The sequence below is a fragment of the Elephas maximus genome, chromosome 22 (genome assembly GCF_024166365.1).
Source record: "Elephas maximus indicus isolate mEleMax1 chromosome 22, mEleMax1 primary haplotype, whole genome shotgun sequence".
Taxonomy (NCBI): domain Eukaryota; kingdom Metazoa; phylum Chordata; class Mammalia; order Proboscidea; family Elephantidae; genus Elephas; species Elephas maximus.
The window spans coordinates 76,157,755-76,178,784 of NC_064840.1; the positions used below are offsets into that span (position 1 = coordinate 76,157,755).

The following is a 21,030-nucleotide window of genomic DNA, read 5'->3' on the forward strand; positions in this document are numbered from 1 at the left end:
TTTTTAGCTAAAAGCCATCATAAAGTATTTATTCTTCATCTTACCTGCTCTTTCTAAAGGCCAAAGAGAGCCCTCGTTAGATTTGTTACTTCTACAGTTACAATGAGGCTCTGTGAGCTTGATCATGAAGTAATTTTCTCCAAGTTACATTGAAAACATTTGACAGTTCTTGCAAATACTTACTAAAATTAGACATTTAAAAATCATTGTGTTTTTGTTTTGTTTAGTTTTCAGAAGAGGGCACCTGGAGCCAGAGCTAAGGTGTGTTTGTATAGGCTGCTGGGAAGAGCATATTAAACCCACCTCCTCTCACATCTGCAGAACAGAAACCCAACATGACTAACCTAGCCTCCAGCTTGACAGACGGAGCTGAATACAACCAGTTATTCTCCCAGCGCCCTCTGTGACTGTCTGCTTGACCAACAAAATAGAAAGGCTGCTTACGGCCATTGGATGAAGATAGACGGTTCTGTGCTTCCACGCTGGAGTCACCCGGGGACAAGGGTGTATCTCTAAGTGCTATTGGTTTATAGGAATCTGGGTGTAACAGCCTGGTGAGTTTCTCCCTATGTACACTGGACTTCTCTTTGAGAGCAATCATCTGTGCACAAGCCTCAGGTTGAATAATCTGCAGTGTTACCTCTCATGCCTCTGTTAAGATTCAACGGGCTCCTTACTCTTCAGACTTACGTCTTCAAAGAAAGAAAGTTCATGATGCAGTAAACCTAAAAGTGTCAACTTCCTGTTACCACCAGTTTTTTGTGTCTATGGAACAGTAGAGTTAGAATTAGAGAGAGTTCTTTTCCCCCTGCATTTATAAACACAAAGCCTACCTTATGAGTAGCCAGAGGAGTCCTGGTGGTGCCAATGGTTAAGCACTGGGCTACTAACCAACAGGTTGACTGTTCAAATCCACCCAGAGACACCTCAGAAGAAAAGCCTGGCGATCTGCTTCCGGAAGTTCAGTCTTGAAACCCCTATGGAGGGCAGTTCTATTCTGCAATACATGGGGTCACCACGAGTCAGGATCGACTCAACGGCAGCTGGTTTGTTTTGCCATTTTGTTTGGTATGAGTAATCAGACAAGGTAAAATGTCTAGTCGGTGCCATCCAGCAGAACTTCCTGTGAGGATGAAAATGCTCTAGATTGTCACCGTCCAATAGAGTAGCCACTAGCCGCACGGGGCTATGACTGCTTGAAAAGCGGCTAGTGCAACAAAGGAAATAAATGTTTCATTTTAACTCATTTAAATTTAGATTTAGTAACTGCACTACAGTGCAGGTCTAATGAGTGTGGCTTGAAGGGCACCAAGAAAGTTCTTCCATCCCCAGAAATGCCTGTATCCCTATTTCTGTTCAGACATTAGCTGTCCAGCCAACCCTTTAAGATGTAGGATGCAGAATGAAATTAAAACTATGTGCCAGTAAGAGTTCTTGGTTGTAAACACAAGTTGACTCGAGTTGACGGCTACAAAAATGTGTTTGCAGGTAAGTAGACATCCCACAGAATCAACGGGAAGCCTGATGAAACAGGCTTGAGCTGGAACACAGGAAGCTGATGCACAGCCAAGATCCTGCCAGGAAGAACAGTCTGCCACGGATGTCATTGCTGGCCTTGACAACACTGGACACTTGCCACCACACGGCAGGATTCTGCTGCACTGGGTACCTTCTGCTAACCACTGAACACTCAACAACAACGGCTGCTTCTAATTATCTCTTGTGGAACCTGTGCCTGTGTCACCCCTTAGTGGTCCACTCCAGGGCCGCCATTTCATGAAGAGGAGCATCTGCCTACCTTTGGGGATCATAAACCAAAAAAACCAAACCCATGGCCTTCAAGTCGATTCCGACTCATAGAGACCCTATAGGACAGAGTAGAACCACCCCATAGGGTTTCCGAGGAGCAGCTGGTGGATTTGAACTGCCATCCCTTTGGTTAGCAGCTGAACACTTAACCACTGCGCTTCCAGGGCTCCTTTGGGATTATAGACACAGCCTTTTCCCAGTTTAGGGGTAGGACGGAGACGGGTCACTGCAGGCAAAAGCATTTACTTAAATAAAAATTTCCAATTTTACTTCCAAAAGTATTAGCTTTATGGCAAACTCCCAAGAAGCGGAAGCAGAATTAGAGGGATCTGTGTTACGGAAAGATATTCTTTAAAGCCTTTAAATTTTGTTCAATATTATTGGTATTTTTATTAATTAATCATTAGCCAATAAATTATAATATATAATTTTGTAATTATAGTATAATTATAATTAGTTATGATTATGTATAATTGGCCGCGAAGTTATAATTTATAACTGACTTGGCTATTGAAATCACTAGGAAAAGATGTCAAGAGAGGTGCACTGCTTGGTGTACGCCTGCCATCTAGTGGCAAGAGGCATTAATACAATCACGGAGAGCGCCCCGTGCCTGAAAGGCTAGGTAGGTCAGAGACAATTGTTCCAACTTCACGGTTTTCCCATTGTTTTGACCCAATCAACTGTACACTGAGGCATCCTTACCAAAAAACAAATCCGTTCCCATCGAGTTGATGCTGACTCATAGCGACCCTATAGGACAGAGTAGAACTACCCTATAGGGTTTCCAAGAAGCCTCTGGTGGAGTGTACTGCTCTTAACCACTGCGCCACCAGGGCTATGGAGGCATCCTTCATTCTTCGAAATTATCTTTTATTCTATTCCACTGTGTTCCAGATTACTTGCAAAACTGTAAATCAACTGCACAGCAGCTGGTTTGGCTTGGTTTGATGCTCCCAAGACATAGGGTGGGCCCATGTCGCCCCAGGCTTTGTTGGTAAGCCATTCTTAGTCCCTATTATGAAAAGGAATAAGTGAAAACTGTAGTCCATCTTGAAAAGTAGGAGGAAGATTTTGATCCTTAACGTGATGTGAAGATAGATTTAAGGTTTGGGGCCTTTAGAATCTGTAGGACTGGTTTAAATGAGATCTTAGCTAGAGGAGAGGAGGAAGACCAAGTTTCCTTCATGGGAGCATGTCTGATCACCGGGGGCTTGAAATTTTGTGAATTTTGTGAGTAACGTTGACCAGCTGCTGAGCAGTTGGAACATCCCGGCAGAGCCCCCCTAAGAATGGAGTCGGGATTTTCAGGAACTGGGAGGACCACGTAAGGGAGTCTTCTCCCCTTCGCCGTGCTCCCCTCACCCTCCTTCTTGTCCAGGCTGGCCCCTTCCCTTTACTTTATTGTGCTTTAGGTGAAAGTTTACAGCCCATATTAGTTTCTCATTCAAAAACTTACCCACAAATTGTTTCGTGACTTTGGTTGGGACCCCTGCAATGTCAACACTCCCCGTTTCTAACCTGGATCCCATTCCTCCATTTTTCCCTTTCTGCCTTCTTGTCTTTGCCCATCTGGTCTCATATACTTGATTGAACTAAGAAGTATGTACCTCACTTGTGTTGTTGTTTGTTTTATGTACTTGTTGTTGTTGAGTGCCAACGAGTCAGTTCCAGCTCATAGTGACCCTATAGGACAAAGTAGGGCTGCCCCATAGGGTTTCCAAGGAGGACCTGGTGGATTTGAACTGCCAACCTTTATGTTAGCAGCTGACCTCTTAACCACTGTGCCACCAGGGCTGTTTATAGGCCTGTCTAATCTTTGGCCGAAAGGTGGGCTTCAGGAGTGACTTCAGTTCTGAGTAGCAGGGTGTCCAGGGGCCATAGTCTCAGGGTTTCCTCAGCCTTTGTCAGACCAGTAAGCCTGTTTTTTGTGTGTGAATTTAAATTTTGTTCTACATTTTTCTTTCGCTCTGTCTGGGACCATCTATTGTGATCCCTGTCAAAATGGTCAGTGGTGGTAGCCGGGCACCATCTAGTTCTTCTGGACTCAGGCTGGTGGAGGCTGCAGTTCATGTGGTCTATTAGTCCTTTGGACTAATATTTTCCTTTTGTCTTTGGTTGTCTTCATTCTCCTTTGCTCCAGGTGGGATGGGACCAATAGATGTATCCTAGATAGCCACTCACAAGCTTTTGTCTCCTTCCCTTTTCTTTCCCTAGCGTGGCCCCCTCTTTGTTGTGGCTAACTCTTTCTCATAAATGACCATGACAGTTTTATCACAGTTATTACATGGAACCCACAATTCCTTGCAGTTACAGAATATCTAAATTAAAACTGGTGAGTTATGCCTTCTCGCTAAAGAGCAAATCTCCAGCCAAGATTTTTCTTGATTGTATATGATCTTCAAATTGTTTTCTGTGAATGACAGCCCTAAAAAAGAGGGGAAAAAAATCAAAGGCTCTCTATTCCTAAAATAGAAGTTATTCTTCCACTCTCATCAAAGCCTGGATTCTAGAGATTGGCTACCCACCAAAGAGCTTACCTTGGTGCCTGCATGCTTATGCCTGTCTGATTAGAGACTGTGCAGAGATAAACTGTCAGGTGTGGATTTAGCGACCATTCTTCCTGAGCTAGGCTTTTTTCTTTTTTTTAAGATAAGAACGATACCTTGGGAGAATTCAGTAATATTAAGTAAAAAACCCAACAAAACCCAGTGCCGTCGAATCGATTCCGACTCATAGCGACCCTATAGGACAGAGTAGAACTGCCCCGGAGTTTCCAAGGAGCGCCTGGCAGATTTGAACTGCTGACCCTTTGGTTAGCAGCCGTAGCACTTAACCACTACACCACCAAGGTGTCCTAATATTAAGTTTAAAAAAAAATTAAGTAGTGCCCTTAAAATGGCTAAATATGTGTTGAGATCATTCCATAAATATTTGCAGTAAATACCTCTGAAAGCTGGAAGGCGGAAACCTCTCAGAGAAGGAAAGCGCAAATATTTTCCACTAAAACCAGTGATAAGAAAGTGGCAAGACTGCATCCTGTCAAAGGCTAAAACTTTTAAGACCCGGAAAAAATAAAACAGTCGAGTTCTGGCTCTCAGGTTTCACTGTATTATAAATACGAACAATTAAACAACACTTTAGAGGAGTAACAAAAGCATAGTCTCTTCAAAGATGTTACACCTACATATGCCTCCAAAAAGGGTAAAGATGTGGAAAACGTGTAGGCTCGGCAGCCGGTGAGACTGATAGAAGAGGAGCTGCGCAGAGCACTGTTGTGCCTGGTATCCACCGAGGCACAATTTGTACCTTCTCCGCGGGCTCCAGTGTGGAAATCTGACCCCTTACTTTTCATTCCGTAATAGTCTCTATTGACCTTCAGTCACTGATTTGCTCATCTTCTTTGTGAGATTATTTCAGTCCTGGTTGTTGTTGTTCTCAGCTGCCTTCCAGTTGCCCCAGTCGTGGTGACCCTACGCAAACCTGAACCAGAAGAAATGCTGCCCAGTCCTGCATCACACCTATGACTGATTTCGGGTCAGAGTTTTGTGATTCATAGGCTTTCGTTGGCTGATTTTCAGAAGTAGATCACCCAGGACTTTCTTCCTAGTCCGTGGTGGTCTGGAAGTTCTGCCGAAACCTGTTTGGTGACAGCAACATGCAAGCCTCCGCTGATAGCCGGGCGGTGGTCATGCGTGAGGTGCATCGGCCAGGAATCAACCCAGGTCTCCGGATGGGAGGCAGAAAATCCTGCCACTGACCCACCCGTGTACTCCCAATCCTGATAGGGATTTTTAATTCTTGTTTTTAGTCCCTTCTGATTGGCTACCCAATAAAGTCAGAGTATAAGGGTTTTGGGTTTTTATAAGGATACACCAAAATAAAGTATTATAAATAAAGTGATACTTCTCTGGATCAGAGATTCCCTCATTTCAATTATATAAAGTCCCACAGAAACGTAACTGATATTTTCTATGCGTTTTTTAATAGGTAACCATTTTGGGGATGAACTATAAAGAGATTCGGCGTGTGTGTGTTATAGTAGCAATTTCAGGGGAGAAGATTAGTTTACTGTTTAATCCAGTCACAGAAAGATAATCCCAAAGACATAAAATCTTAGATTTCTTTGAATTCATACAAATAAGGACTTTATTTTTTCCACTGCCCTCAACATGGTTGTGGTGTGAGGTAATGTAAACATGGATATTCATTAACGTTAAGTGAAATTGTGCCCATTATATATAATAAAACCCAAACGAAACCCATTGCCACTGAGCTGATTCTGACTCATAGTGACTCTAGAGGACAGAGTAGAACTGCCCCATTGGGTTTCCAAGGAGCAGCCGGTGGATTCGAACTGCCGACCTTTTGGTTAGCAGCCAAACACTTAACCACTGTGCCACCAGAGCTCCATTATATACAGTAATTATGTATATAATTCAGGTATACTACATTTATCTTAGGTGTTCCCATGATTTCCCGATTAGATGAATGTGGGGAAAACAAACATTCGATTTTTTTTTTTTTTTTTCCGTTTTAAGGGTCACAAAACCAAGTGTATGTTCCAACTATATCTTCAGGGTCTCTTCGAGGATTTTATGAAACCACTTTAAAACCAACTGCATGAAGTTGTCAAATCGGAATCTAATCTGCTGCGCAAATTTTCACCAAAAACACAATAAAATACTAAAAACAAACAAACAAAAACCCTACATGCTAAGTTTAGAATTGCCACCACAAAAGAATACGTGGAAGCGAAAAGCGAGTCAGGGGAAGAGCACATGGAATGAACCACGGGGCTCCTGCGAGGGGTGGTGAGAGTGTTTACTCTTAACAATGGTTATGTAACAAGAGTTAAAATTCTCAGAGCAAAAAAAACCCTGTGTGGCTGACTCTGATCGCCCCTGTTTCTCCCTCTCTGCGCCGCCTTTTCTCCGCCAGAAGATGCTCCGCACCCTCTCTTAGTTGTGTTTCCGATTCCCAAACAATCCTTGTGGTCAAGTGGGCTTCCTTAAGGCCCAGCCGCGGCTGTCCTCCAGGTACGGAAAGCCGGCCCTGACCTCGCCGCCCTCAGCCTGTTGACCCGGGAGCGACAAGTTGAAGCCAGAATTTCCAAGCGCAGTGCAGGGACACTGGCCCCGGCCCCTGAAGACTTTCTAGGGGCGCGTTTATCGGGGTGGGCAACTCGCTCCGCACTAGTCCCGGACACGCGAGGGTCCCATCCGCCGCCACCCTGCTTCCCAGCTCCGTCAACCCGGCAGGGGACAACTGACGGCCTCCCTCCCCCATGTGCGTCTCCGCGCGCAGTGGGGCCGCTCAGGCCACCAAGTGCCCGGAGTTGAGGCGCCGCGGAGGGGCCGCCCTCGCCCCCAGCTCCGCACCGAGCCGGCCGCCGCCCTCGCCTCCTCCCGGTACCCGACCCCGCGGTGGGCCTGGCAGGGTGGGCACGTGCTCTCCAGGGCGAGCGAGGGGCGCGCGGGCGGGAAGGGCCCCGGCGCCGCGGAGACCGCCCAGGGCGCAGCCGGGGAGGTGCCGGGGGCGGGCGGGCGAGCAGGCGGGGCGGAGCGGCGGCTGTCGCCTCCTCCTCCTCCTCCTCCTCCTCCTCCTCCCGCCGCCCTCCTCCTCCCCCAGCCTCCGCCTTCGCTCCGTCCTCCCGGTCCTCCGCTCGCAGCCACCGCCCGCGCCGGGCTGAAGAGCCGGGAGTCCGCGGCGCTGGCTCGGGGCTGCGGGATGGGGAGTTAGCGCCACGGCAGCGGCAGTGGCCGCAGCGCGCCCGGCCGCCGTCCCAGGGCCGGTTCCCCCGGGGGCGCGGGGCGCGGCCAGCCCGGCACGGAGCCAGGCCCGCGGGCGGCGGCGGCGGAGCTGGGCAGGTGGATGCGGCTGGAAGATGGCGCCCTCGGGCCCGGGCAGCGTCAGGCGGCGCTGCCGGCGGGTGCTCTACTGGATCCCGGTGGTCTTCATCGGCCTCCTGCTGGGCTGGTCCTACTACGCCTACGCCATCCAGCTGTGCGTGGGTGAGTGCGCGCCCCCCGACCCGGCCCGGCCCGGCCCGTCGGCCCCGGAGACGGCACCGTCCTGTCGGCAGCCTCCCCTCAGCCCCTCCGCAGCCCACCCTGACAGTCCCGGGACTCGGAGAAGCGGGGCGCACAGTCTCGTCCTACTCCGGGGACTCCCTCCGTGCGCCCCGGGCACTGCCGGCTGAGCTGGCTCTCCGCTGCGCGGCGGCCAAGAGTAGCCTCCCTTCGCCCTACCCTTGCCTTCCCTGTGTCCAGTCTCCGGTTACGGGGTCACCTCCACTCCAGCCCAGTAGCAGCCGAGCCAGGCCACCCCAGCCACACCCCCTCGCTGGGCAGGACGGTCCCCGAGACAGAGAGCTGTGTTCCCGGTGCCAGCAGCCTCCGCCGAGGGCTGAGGCCGGGGAGGCTGCGCTGGGGGCCGGAGGACTCGAGGCTGGGCCCAGGATCCGAGCTGCGCCAAGCTCTCGCCGGCATGGCAGCCTCCGCCTCGGGTGTCGGCGACCTTTTCCTGCCTGTCCATAATCCACTTTTAAAATTTCGGTGACGGGGATCAGGGGCGTTTTCGTTGCCTTTATGGTCTGAGGATTGGACACTTTCTAGTTTAAGGGCGAGGGTGGAAGAGAGATACTAGAAAGTGTTTTCAAAGACATATGCAATATAACCAAAAAAAAAAAAAAAAGCCGTTGTCGTCGAGTCTACTCATAGCGACCCCAGAGGACAGAGTAGAACTGCTCCATAGGGTTTCCAAGGAGCGGCTGGTGGATTCGAACTGCTGATCTGTTCATTAGCAGCCGAGCTCTTAACCACTGAGCCACCAGGGCTCGGAGACCATAATTTAGATATTAGAATAATGGGGGGGGGGTGACCGTCTGAGGTTTTTTCGTTCAAAGAGCCAAATGGCCCAAATTCAAGTTTTCTGCTCCTGACGTGGTGGGGAAGGGTACTGTCAATGATGAAAAAAAAAAAGAAAGTGATTTTGCACAACGAGTGAATACAGTCACATCCTTTAATGAAAGCTGGCTTCAGCCTTCAGAGGTTTTGTGCAAAGTGACTGGGCCTGTGAGAAAGGCAGACCATTCCATCAGTGACACTGGGACGCCGGGAATGCTTGTCGTGTTTGGCGCTCCACCTACGGAAGTGTCTGTGTGTTTACCCTACCAAGCATTAGCCCTGGGTGGGACAAGGAGAAAGGTTAAATGGTTGAACCTTCCCAACTTGAGCATTTTCAGAGCCTCCAAGATCAAGACACAGAATCTTGTCTGAAAACATCGTGTCTCAAAATGCTCCTTGTGAGAAATAGTAGGTGCCAGAACTATACACCGAAATAAGGGCTGGCACAACTTTTAAGGGAGTTGATACTACTGATTTCATATGGGTTTTAGTTTTACTATCATTACTTTGTTTATTGCAACAGAAACAATTTTTCCGTACAAAAAATCCATCTGTTTATTGTAAAAAAAAAAAAAAAAAAAAATTGGACCGTACTGAAATCTTCAAGGCAGTGCATCTAGATAGGTGATATTTAAGTCACCTAAAGTGTGCAGGAAGGAAGAATTTGAAGCATTTCACAATTATTGTATTAACTTGTGATATCAAATAGCTTGTCTTGCTGGGATGCATACGATACGTAACTATTAGGAGCCTCTGCTGTGTTTTATTCCTTAACCTTCTTAAAAAAGTGAACTTTCAATTGATGTAACCAGTGGGAGGAAGGGAAGACCTAGAAGGCCTTGATTATGGAAACAGGCAGCTTAGCCTCCTATATTATCGCATTAAGTCAAGAAGCTTAGCATGGGGCAGTGCCCTGTGGCCATCAGGAGGAAGTGCTTGAAGGCAAGGGGTGCTTTCTCCCCTTCCCAGGGCCTCTCCCTCCTCCGAGGGGCTGCCCACGGAGGTCTGACTGTATTGGGTGGACAAGTGGCAAGGGTAGGAGAAGTGGCAAACTAGACAGAAAATTGCTGTTATATCAGTGTCACATTTTAATATAGATTTTCTGTGAGTTTAAGACATATGTATGTAAAATATCCAGAAAATCCACGGCGCTATTTTATCAAGTGGCAATTTGGTTAAGGGGGAGAATACCTCTTTTTTTTAAACTGCCTAAGTGACGTGGCCTATTATTGATACTTAGCTGGCAATCTTGGAGCAGCTGAAAGTGAAGTCGAATATCACTTGCTGTCACTGCCTACCTGGCCTGGCACAATGCCTGCCACGTGAAAAGCAATCGATGAATGGTGCTGAATAAACAAATAAATGATTCAGGAGCCATATGTCTTACACTGTCAGAAACTGGTTTTAAATATTCCTATTGCTATAGAAAAGGAGTCTGGTGGCACAGATGCTTAAGCACTCGGCTGCTAACTGAAAGGTTGGCGGTTTAAACCCACCCAATGGCTCCAAGGGAGAAAGAACTGGCAGTCTGCTCCTGTAAAGATTACAGCCTAGAAAGTTCTATGGAGCAGTTCTACTCTGTCCCATGGGGTCACTATGAGTCGAAAATTGACTCGATGGCACCTAACCACAGCACATGACTATAGAAACACGTGGTAAATAATCTGTCTAGAAGACAGAGCAAATTGAAAATGAATTTAAATCTAGAAATGACGGCAGTTTAGACGTGATAAACTTCAAAAATCTTGGATAGCTTTAGTTGGGGTGTTGTTAGCTGCTGTGGTATTGGTCCTCATATTATGGGGACCCCATGCACGATGGAATGAAATGCTGCCTGGTCCTGTGCCATTCCCGTGATCAGCTGTGGATTGGACTGTTGTGATCCATGTATTGGTCCTCAACTTATGGGGACCCTATGCACGATGGAATGAAATGCTGCCTGGTCCTGTGCCATTCCCGTGATCGGCTGCGGATTGGACTGTTGTGATCCATAGGGTGTTCACTGACTGATTTTCAGAAGTGGGTCACCAGGCCTTTCTTCCTTGTCCCTCTTAATCTGGACGCACCACCGAAATGTGTTCAGCATCATGGCTACATGCAAGCCTCCACTGACTGACATGTAATGGATGATGGCTCTTTGGCCAGGAAATGAGCCCGGACCTCCTACATGGAAGCCAAGAATTCCACCCTCGACCCACCACTGCCCCACACCTTGGTTGGGTTGTTTGTTGTTGTTAGGTGCCATCAAGTTGGCTCCAACTCATGGTGACCCTGTGCAGAACAGAACGAAACACTGCCCAGTCCTGGCCATCCTCACAATTGTTGTTACGCTTGAGTCCATTGTTGATCTACTGTGTCAACCGATCTTGTTGAGGGTCTTCCTCTTTTTCACTGACCCTGTACTTTACCAAGCATGATGTCCTTTTTCAAGGACTGATCCTTCCTGATAACATGTCCAAAGTATGTGAGACATAGTCTTGCCATTCTTGCTTCTAAGGAGCGTTCTGGTAGTACTTCTTCCAAGACAGATTTGTTCGTTCTTTTGGCAGCCCATGGCATGTTCAGTATTTTTCGCCAACACCACAATTCAAAGGCATCAAGTCCTTGGTCTTCCTTATTGTCCAGTTTTCACATGCATATGAGGAGATCGAAAACACCATGGCTTGGGTCAGGCACAGTTGAGTCCTCAAGGTGACATCTTTGCTTTTCAACACTTTAAAGAGGTCTTTGCAGCAGATTTGCCCAATGCAATGCGTCTTTTGATTTCGTGACTGCAGCTTCCATGTGTGTTGATTGTGGATCCAAGTAAAATGAAATCCTTGACAATCTCAATCTTTTCTCCATTTATTATGACGTTGCTTCTTGGTCCAGTTGTGAGGATTTTTGTTTTCTTTAGGTTGAGATGTAATCCATACTGAAGGCTGTGGTCTTTGATCTTTGTCAGTAAGAGCTTCAAGTCCTCTTCACTTTCAGCAAGCAAGGTTGTGTGCTCTGCATAATGCAGATTGTTAGAGTCCTCCTCTGATAGGAAGTTGAAATTAACAGTGCAGTCCCTTTATAGGCACTCAGAAAGACAACAACTAGTGTGACACACACACAAAACCAACCTCCTTGCCTTTTCACAGACAAAAATGGAATGCCAGCCCCCTGCCTCCCGCCCACCCCCCATCATTAATTAACGTTGTGGACTGCCTTGGCCCTGTGGATTCCTTTTCTCTTGAAAGTTGTATTTACAATCAGATTCTGCGAATTTCACCTGTGCAACTTTGGCCCAAAGTTGACACCAGAACATGGGGGTTAGAAGCTGGGAACTGCAGTAGGTAAGTGAAGGCTAGAACTCTGGTCCTCCTCTTCCATCTGCTGTCAGCTAGGGATGACCCTGAACATAATTGACTCTGTGCCCTTAGCGGAATGAACTGCAATTTAGGAGTAGTCCTTAGCCTGGTATCCTTGGAAACTGGAGATAATGATTCTCATTCCAGTTCATTTCTATATTTAACATCCTGGATGTATGTGGCTCGCTAGGCACTCTTTCAGTTATCATAATTTTTGCTTGATGTTTGTATTTCATAAAAATAAACTCATCTCTCTTTTCAGAGTGTGTGTATATAAAATGTATAGGGTACAATTTATAGTATGATAGTCCAGTGTTTTGGTAGGATTGTCCTGCTTGTAATCATTCAGATCATGGTTATCCATTTTATTATTAACTGGATCTTTTTATTCAGATTATTTCTGCCCCTCCTTCCTTCCCTCCCTCGGGCTCCTCTTCTCTCCCCCTCCTACCCCTCCCTCCTCCCCTGGTTTCTTTGTGTGTTATCTGTATTTGGTTGCTGTAATTATTACTAAGCTCATTTCCCATAAAGTAGGGTAAATTCGAAGGGTAAAATCTGCACTTTAGGATGGAGGTTAGAGGGAGCAGGGTAGTCTGCAGCCACAGGCGTGGTGATTCAGTGGGTTTCCTGCACGTGGTTTGTATGTTTTACAGGTCACTTAGGTTAGGGCAGTTAGTGCATTAAATTTGCATGTTGTAGAAAGTCACTGTATTTTCCCTCTGCAGTGCTAACATTTAAAATTATTTAACTATTTTTTCTTTCTTTTTTTTTTTTTATTATTGCACATTAGATGAAGGTTTACAGAACAAACTAGCTTCTCATTAAACAGTACACCTATTGTTTTGTGACGTTAGCTACCAGCCCCACGGCATGTCAGCACTCTCCTGTTTTAACTGTTTTCTGCTACTATTTATTTTGTTATCATTTCAAATTTACAGAAAAGTTTCAAGAATAGTATAAGAAACGTCCCCCATGTCCCTTTTTAACCACTTTGGTCATCATTTTCTGAGATATGTTAAAGCCTTCCTTCCTCCCTGAGGCGGGTGCTACAGAACGTTTGCGATTATATTCTGTTGTAATACAGTTCCCAGTTTGCTTACAGTTTTACTGAAGTCATTTTTAAAAAATAATAAAGATTGAAAAGCTTAGAGACCATCTAGGCCAACCTCCTTCCTCATCTGTATATGAAAAATTTATATGCCTAAGAGATGGCTAAAAGTTCTGTATTCTTTCACCAAGTCTCCCAGTTCAGAAGTCAGCTGTGATTTTAAGCGCTGTGGTGTGGAAGTTTAGAAGGTCTCCACTTTCCAGCCAAACCTGTCACTAAATCTCGCTAGCCCTAGGAAGTTGTTTAACACCTTTGCTAAACATTAGCACTGTTGCTTAATAAGAGTAAAATAGAGCTCTGGAAAATAAGCCAAGATCTTTTACACAACAATTTAAGTTTTAGAGGACTTTATCCTTTGGCCCAAATAGTGAATATTTGGGGCTTTGCAGGCCATATAGTCTTGGTAGCAACTACTCAACTTGGCAATTGTAGCGCAAAAGTAATTGTAGGTAATACTGAAACGAATGGGTGTGAGTGTTCCCATAAAACAGTTTGGCCAGATTTGGTACTTGGAGCATGTTAGAAGTTAGACCATTGGAATACTGGGGTTTTGCTCACAGTTTTGCAGTCTTCATGAATACACGTCCCTCAAAATGATTGTCAACCTCGTATATTCCATAGTGATCATTGAATTAAAAGCATTAGCACCTATCCTTAATGATCAGTTTGTGAGAGAAATGATCACGTTTTCCTTCCTAGAAGCGAACAAACATTCCTAAGGATCGAATATATGAAACCTCATACTTGGATTCTGTTAAGCTATGATCTACCATTAATTCAAGGCCACTGCAGTCTCAAGGACAGGGACTGACTTATTCCCTAAGTTGCTTTTCATCATGAAATGAATTCGAGCCACACAGAGAAAGAAATGTATTCGAGTTATTTGTAAACTGTCATTTAAAAATTATGTAGAAGGGCACTTAGGACTTTAAAAAAAAAAATTATGTAGAACATTAAAGCTTAAAAAAAAAACCCAACAAATAGATGATCCAGGAATAAAAATGTTACTACCTGTCATGATTAACATTAATTCCACATCCACAGAAAACAGATGATATAAAAAACATTTAATGCCTAAGTCACTTTGGAAATTATTTCTTGCTGACATTATTCATGCCAAATATATTAGTTCAGTGACTTTTCATAATTTTATCAAATGTTTTGAAGATCTGACATTATGTGAATAGGGTGATAAAAATGTAACATTTCTTCAAATCCAGAATTCAAATGTATAAAATATCAGACTCCCAAAATTCTGGATTTGTGCTGCCATTTGACTTTTATACAAATGGTCCCTGGGAGAATAGGGGAAAGGAGAACCTACTGAATGCTCTCGTGGTTCCATCGAGCGTGTCCTGGAATCCTTTCTCTTTTATGTGTTGGACAATGCAGGGTTACTGCTGCTTTTAAATCCTATTGGAGAGAAGATATGTAAAGCAATTAGCGTGTGCCTAGCATGTAGAAGTGCTCAATAAATGCTGAATGAATTAATCTCTGTGATTTTTATTTAGTTTATTCACCCCATTTTATATATGAAAACATCCAGCTGTGTCATGGATTGAATTATGTCCCCCCCAAAAATGTATGTATCGATTTGGCTGGCCCATGATTCCCAGTATTGTGTGGTTGTCCTCCATTTTGTGATTGTAGTTTTGTGTTAAAGAGGATTAGGGTGGGATTGTGACATCCTTACCAGGTCATATCCCTGATCCAATGTAAAGGAAGTTTCCCTGGGGTGTGGCTTGCACCACCTTTTATCTCTCAAGAGATAAAAAGAAAGAGAAGCAAGCAGAGATTTGGAGACCTCATACCACCTAGAAAGTAGTGCTGGGAGCAGAGCGCATTCTTTGGACCTAAGGTTCCTGTGCTGAGATGCTCCCAGACCAAGGGAAGACTGACGGATCACAAGGACCTTCCTCTAGAGCTGACAGAGAGAGCCTTCTCCTGGAGCCGGCGCCCTGAATTTGGACTTCTAGCCTACCAGATCATGAGAAAATAAATTCCTCTTTGTTAAAGCCGTCCACTTGTGGTATTTCTGTTACAGTGGCACTAGATAACTAAGACAGTAGCTATAAATAAGCTAGAGAATATTATTTTAGCAGTCAGAGCTCAATTTAAACTAAGGCTTGTTGTGGAAAATCTTTCTTTTAAAAATGCTTTCTGTGAGTGTCATCCATGCCATTAATACTTGCATGAGTGTTGCCAGTAATTAAACATAAGCTAAAAGGATGGTTTCTTAAATGAAGATAATTAATTATCTCTAGAGAAGGTGTATTTCCACAAGGTTAGAAAGAGGTCAGCTTCTGAAGGGCTTGAGTAGGGTTCATTCAAAATCATTTACTGACTTCTCATTGTGTGTTAGCCACGTTTCCCCAAAGAGATGATTTAGACAAGAAACTTTCTAATAGCTTTTTCTAATAGCATTGGGGGCGTGGGTGGGAGGGACATGCCTCCGGAAAAAGACTGACGTCTTCTGTCCAGCTTGGGCATGAGGAGAGGGTTGTTACCTTCCTGGTTGCCACCTGCACAGCAGAGAGATAGGAAAGCAGAAATGGAAATAACCCACTCCTAGAACTCGTGAATTGGTTGCTGGCCCAATGCAGGATCAAAAAAATCATCAACAAAGCAGGGAAAAATAGCTCTGAGGGGAGCATTTCAGGAGTAATGAATTTCAAATCATATAAGTCTTACCACGTATAATTATCTCACAGTAAGGTTATGACCTGTAATTTTTGCCCCAGCTGCAAGCTATGGAGCCCTGGTGGCACAGTGGTTAAAACCTCGGCGGCTAACCAAAAGGTCAGCAGCTCACATCCACCAGCTGCTTCTTGGAAACCCTATGGAGCACTTCTTTGTCCTATAAGGCCGATAGGAGTTGAAATCGACTCAGTGGCAATGGGTTTGGTTTTGGTTGGCAAGCTAAATGGTTGTTTCAGCCCTCTCACTTCTCACCTGATGCTTGGGCCATCAGGTGTCTGCTGGCAGCTCAGTGTCTTTGACTTAGTGAGGGAAGCTAAAGAGGGACAGGGAACACCTCACTGAGTCCATGGGAAGACTGAAGAACTTGCTTAGTAAATGGACAGAAACCAAGAGAAGGCGGTTGAAGCAGGGCCAACATGTTACTGGAGGAGCTGCCACCCTGTTGACTGGCTATCATGGAACCTGGAACCCCCACTTTCCCTATGACTTTGTAAAGATGGGTCCCTTGTCAAAGACTTGTGTGGAAGGAAGCACCCAGCTGGCTGAACTGAGGGTGTCTCTTCTAGACACCGGGGTTCAGCGAGAGCAGGCATTTGATCTTTTTGACTTCCGCGGTGTGAAGAAGTGTCAGGAAATGAAAATGATAATAATAGATAAAATAAAGTAAAAAAGACAAATACGTTCCTGAGATTAGTAGGCAGGTGAGGAGTTCTCAGTGAGACGATCGTGACTGATTTCTGTTTCTTTGTTTTATTTGTTCTTATTTTTCATCTTAAGAGAAACTTTCTGGTTTTTCATCTCAGAACGATGGGACCGTGACTTCCACTTAATAATTTATACTGCAGATTTCATGTATTTGGACAGTTGTATCACATCTCCCAGCCTTCTTTGCTGTAGGAAGTGGTGGGCTGACAGGTCCCCTGAGACTCCGGCCCTGTGTTTGTGATGTCTGTAGAAACAGGATCTGGTCTAGATAGCCAAGTGGTAAATGAGAACATGGTACAGACCCTTAATGCTCTCTGCTTGGGAAGCACTATTCCAAAGACCATTTAGAAAGACGTTTTTAATATTCTGTAGAATCTTATGATTTTGTATTACCCTTCAGAAATATGACAGATAATTAATAATAACAGGATAATTGAATTAAGTTTTTCAGTAGTCCACTAGAAAATTGTTGAAATATTTTTTCTAATTCTTCTAAGAGTAATTTTATTGTAATACCTTGAATGTGATTGCAATAAAATGCTGTTTGTTAAGGGCTGAAAATGGTGGGGCAGGGGTTGATGGAGGTTCAGAAGCATATGGTAACCCTAAAGAACAAGCTATGATTGCTTCAGAATTTTCCTCTCAAAATCGTATTACATTTGGTAACATTGTGTACCGTTTTTCCTAATTGGACTTTTCATCTGACTCTGACTTTTAAATTCAATTACAGACATTAGTGCCTCAAGTCTTACAAAATCCATTTTTATTTAGGAGGCACGCTTGAGCAAAAATAACCGCTACATTTATTACCTTAGCACTTCTCTCCACTCTAAAATATGTACTTGGTAGTGGTTCATTTATGTTAACTACATTTTAAAATGAAAATGAAGAAGTGCTTTATAGATGGCAGAGTTCTATTTCTTTGCCAGCGTTTCTCTGTGGGATCCTGGGATTTTCCCTCATGTGAAGTGTACAGTAAGTGTTCCTCGATACCTAAATATTTGACCCATTTGGGTTTGTTCGCTGGCCTGCTGTCTCAGAGGAGCAGGATGGTCTAGCAGAGTACATCAACTGAATACAGACTAAACGATAAACAAACAAAAACCTTTTTCTCCACGTCTATTAAAATCAAATATTCAAAGAGTAGAATAGTTTCAAGGTTGTTTGTCTATCTTCATGATCATCTTATAATAGTTATGATCCTTAAAAAAAGGAGTTTATGTAGTTTTAAGAACTGTATAGATTTATTCGACTGTAATTCAGTGAAATTTGGAAAACCAGAAGGCTTTGTCATGGTTACCTATTTTCTTGTATAAATACATTAGATTCTTGTCTCTGTGATTATTGTGTAACATGCATGTAAAGTTCGGATTAGAAGTACTTCAGGAAGAAAGCCAGCTTTCTCCAGAGCAGTTTATGTTGAAGCATAGTAAGAGATACCTAATGCCATTTATAGAGAAAGAAGAAGATGTCAGTTATGAGCTTCGAACTGACAGTCATAACTCTGTTCTGCATTACAGGGGCTTATTTTTGATCAGGTTTATTCATAAGTGGGCAAGTCATGTGACACGTTTCAGAAAGAGAGCCAGGAAGGGATTTATGTACTTAACTGTGACTCGTGATTCTCCAGGCCATCCAGGGAGACCAGTTAATATGAACAAAAGGCAGAGACCAGTTCTACTTAATAAAAGTTTTCATTATAGCATGTTTTTAATGAGACACAGCTTATTCCAGGAATAGTGCATACTGAAAAAAGTAAGGTATACAGAACTGAGAGCTGTATGTCAGTCACGGGGGGACAGGGGAGTCAGTAATGATTCACCATAAAAACCCATTGCCATCGAGTCGATTCCAACTCATAGCGACCTTATAGACAGAGTAGAACTGCCCCACAGGGTTTCCAAGGAGTGGCTGGTGGGTCCGAACTGCTGACTTTTTGGTTAGCAACCGAAGCTGTTAACCACTACGCCGCCAGGATTCTTAACCCATAAACTTGCCTTTTTAACACGTAATTACCAAATCCAAGACTTGAGCACATGTTAACTATATGTAATTTATTGGATGCTGTTTGAATTTTTTCATTCGTTCACAAATATTTATTGTCTGCTTTTGGAGCTTCCATCCTAGTTGGAGGGAGGAATGCAAACAGAATACATAGATAACAAATGTTACAACAGAAGGAAAAGCACGGAGCCAGGCAGAAGGGTCGGAATTGCCAAGGGAAAGTTGTAGGTCTAAACAGGGTGGCCAGGGAAGGCCTCTTTGGTTGGACAAAATGTCAGCAAAGACCCGAAAGAGCTGAGGGATTTAATCATGCCGGTATTGCAGAGAAAAGCCAGTGTCTCAGGCAGAGGGTACGAACCATACAAACCTCTGACCAGGAGTCTGACATGTTTGAGGGAGAGCAAGGACATCATTTCTTCTGGAGTGAAGTGAAATGGAGAGAAGGGAGTAGGTGATAAAGTCAGAGAAGGTGCAGATCAGGTGGGCCCTGTAGCCATGTGAAGGTTTCTTTCAACTTTACTTGAAATGAGGATCAATTGCAAAGTTTTGAGTAGAGTAGTCACATGCATATTCCAGGACACTTAACTGTGCTCATGAGGAACCTGTACATAGACCAAGAGGCAGTTGTTCTAACAAAACAAGGGGCTACTGTGTGGTTTAAAGTCAGGAAAGGTGTGCATCAAGGTTGTATCCTTTCACTGTACTTATTCAGCCTGTATGCTGAGCAAATCATCTGAGAAGACAGACTATTTGAAGAAGAACGTAGCATTGGGATTGGAGGATGACTCATTAACAACCTGTGATATGCAATTGACACAACCTTGCTCACTGAAAGTGAAGAGGACTTGAAGCACTTACTGATGAAGGTCAAAGACCACAGCCTTCAGTATGAGTTACAACTCAAAGAAAACAAAAATCCTACAAATGGATCAATAAGCAACATCGTGATAAATGGAGAAAAGACGGAAGTTGTCAAGAATTTAATTTTACTTGGATCCACAATGGAAGCACAAGTCAGGAAATCAAACAACATATCGGCATTGAGCAAATCTGCTGCAAACGACCTCTTCAAAGTGTTAAAAAGCAAAGATGTCAGTTTAAGGACTAAGGTGTGCCTGACCCAAGCCATGGTATTTTCGGTTGCATCATATGCATGCGAAAGCTGGACAGTGAAAAAGGAAGCCCGAAGAAGAGTTGACGCCTTTGAATTGTGGTTTGGCAAAGAATATTGAATATATCATAAACTGCCAAAAGAACGAACAAGTCTGTCTTGGAAGAAGTACAGCCAGAATGCTCTTTAGAAGCAAGGATGGTGAGGCTACGTCTCATGTACTTTGGTCATGTTTTCCAGAGGGACCAGTACCTGGAGAAGGACATCACGCTTGATAAAGTAGAAAAAGAGGAGAAAAAGAGGAAGACCCTCAGTGAGGTGGATTGACACAGCGGCTGCAACAATGGGCCCAAACATAGCAACGATTGTGAGGATGGCGCAGGTCTAGGCAGTGTTTCATTGTGTTGTACATAGGGTTGTTATGAGTCAGAAGTGACTGGACAACACCTAACAACAGCAACAACAACTTAAGGATAATTTAGAATTGTAAATTATTTGTCCCAATTTAAAATAATTGCTATAAAAAAATAAGTGAAATGCATTTTCAGCAAGTGGTCAAACTCAGCCCATGTTATTCAGAGAGGCCACACTCCATTTTAGTAGTTTCCAGATAAATGAAACCTTCCCCTTTATAATGCTGAAATTGTTACTCATTTTAAATTAAAAAAATTTTTTTCCTAAAATCTGTTTCAACTCCCCCACCTCCACCCAGACTTCTTAGAGTACAATGCTGAACATAATTTGATTTTGATTTAAGGCTATCAATCTGAGACACATACATGTATCAAGCTTGTATCCAAGTGTGTCCAAGACCCTTGGTGTCCTAGGACTTCACACCCAGTTTCATCTGTCTCTGTTGGCCGAGGAAGGTCAAGGAGACTGGCATTTGTGATTTTGCCCAGGCATTCATTCTTTTGAATCCCAGGCATTGACTCTGAAGACACTCATGAATGAGCCCCACTCATGGGTGCTAGCTCTGCCTCTGCACTTAGCAAAGCTTTTCCTTCGCGTATCACTTCCACAGTTACTTTTTTTTTTTTAATATTAAAACAACAACAGCAATAACAAAAAAAAGAAAAAAATCGTTTGTGGAAATGACGAGAGCTGAGATAGACCTTAGCTAGAGCTGAGCATTATTTGTGGTGTGTAGGTAGGCTGTGGAACACGTGATTCCAGAGAAGCCGACAGAAGCCCTGTAAACACGTCCAAATTTGAAGGCCTCTGGCAACATCCTAGGGGCTCTGGTGGCGCAGTGGTTAAAGCCTTCCATTGCTAACCCAAAGGTCAACAGTTTGAACCCACCAGCCGCTCCGCGGGAGGAAGATGTGGCAGTCTGCTTCCGTAAAGATT

The 21,030-nt window shown here is 44.3% G+C and overlaps 1 protein-coding gene across 1 annotated transcript in view; it reads left to right on the forward strand.

The window, feature by feature from the left end:
• Nucleotides 1–7,432: 7,432 nt before the first annotated feature.
• Nucleotides 7,433–21,030, forward strand: part of ZDHHC2 (zinc finger DHHC-type palmitoyltransferase 2) — a 54,739-nt gene continuing 41,141 nt past the window's right edge. The window contains exon 1 of the mRNA XM_049866944.1: nucleotides 7,433–7,823. Within this exon, the coding sequence (XP_049722901.1) occupies nucleotides 7,697–7,823 (127 nt within the window). The 5' untranslated portion in view covers nucleotides 7,433–7,696. The remainder of the gene's footprint in view (nucleotides 7,824–21,030) is intronic.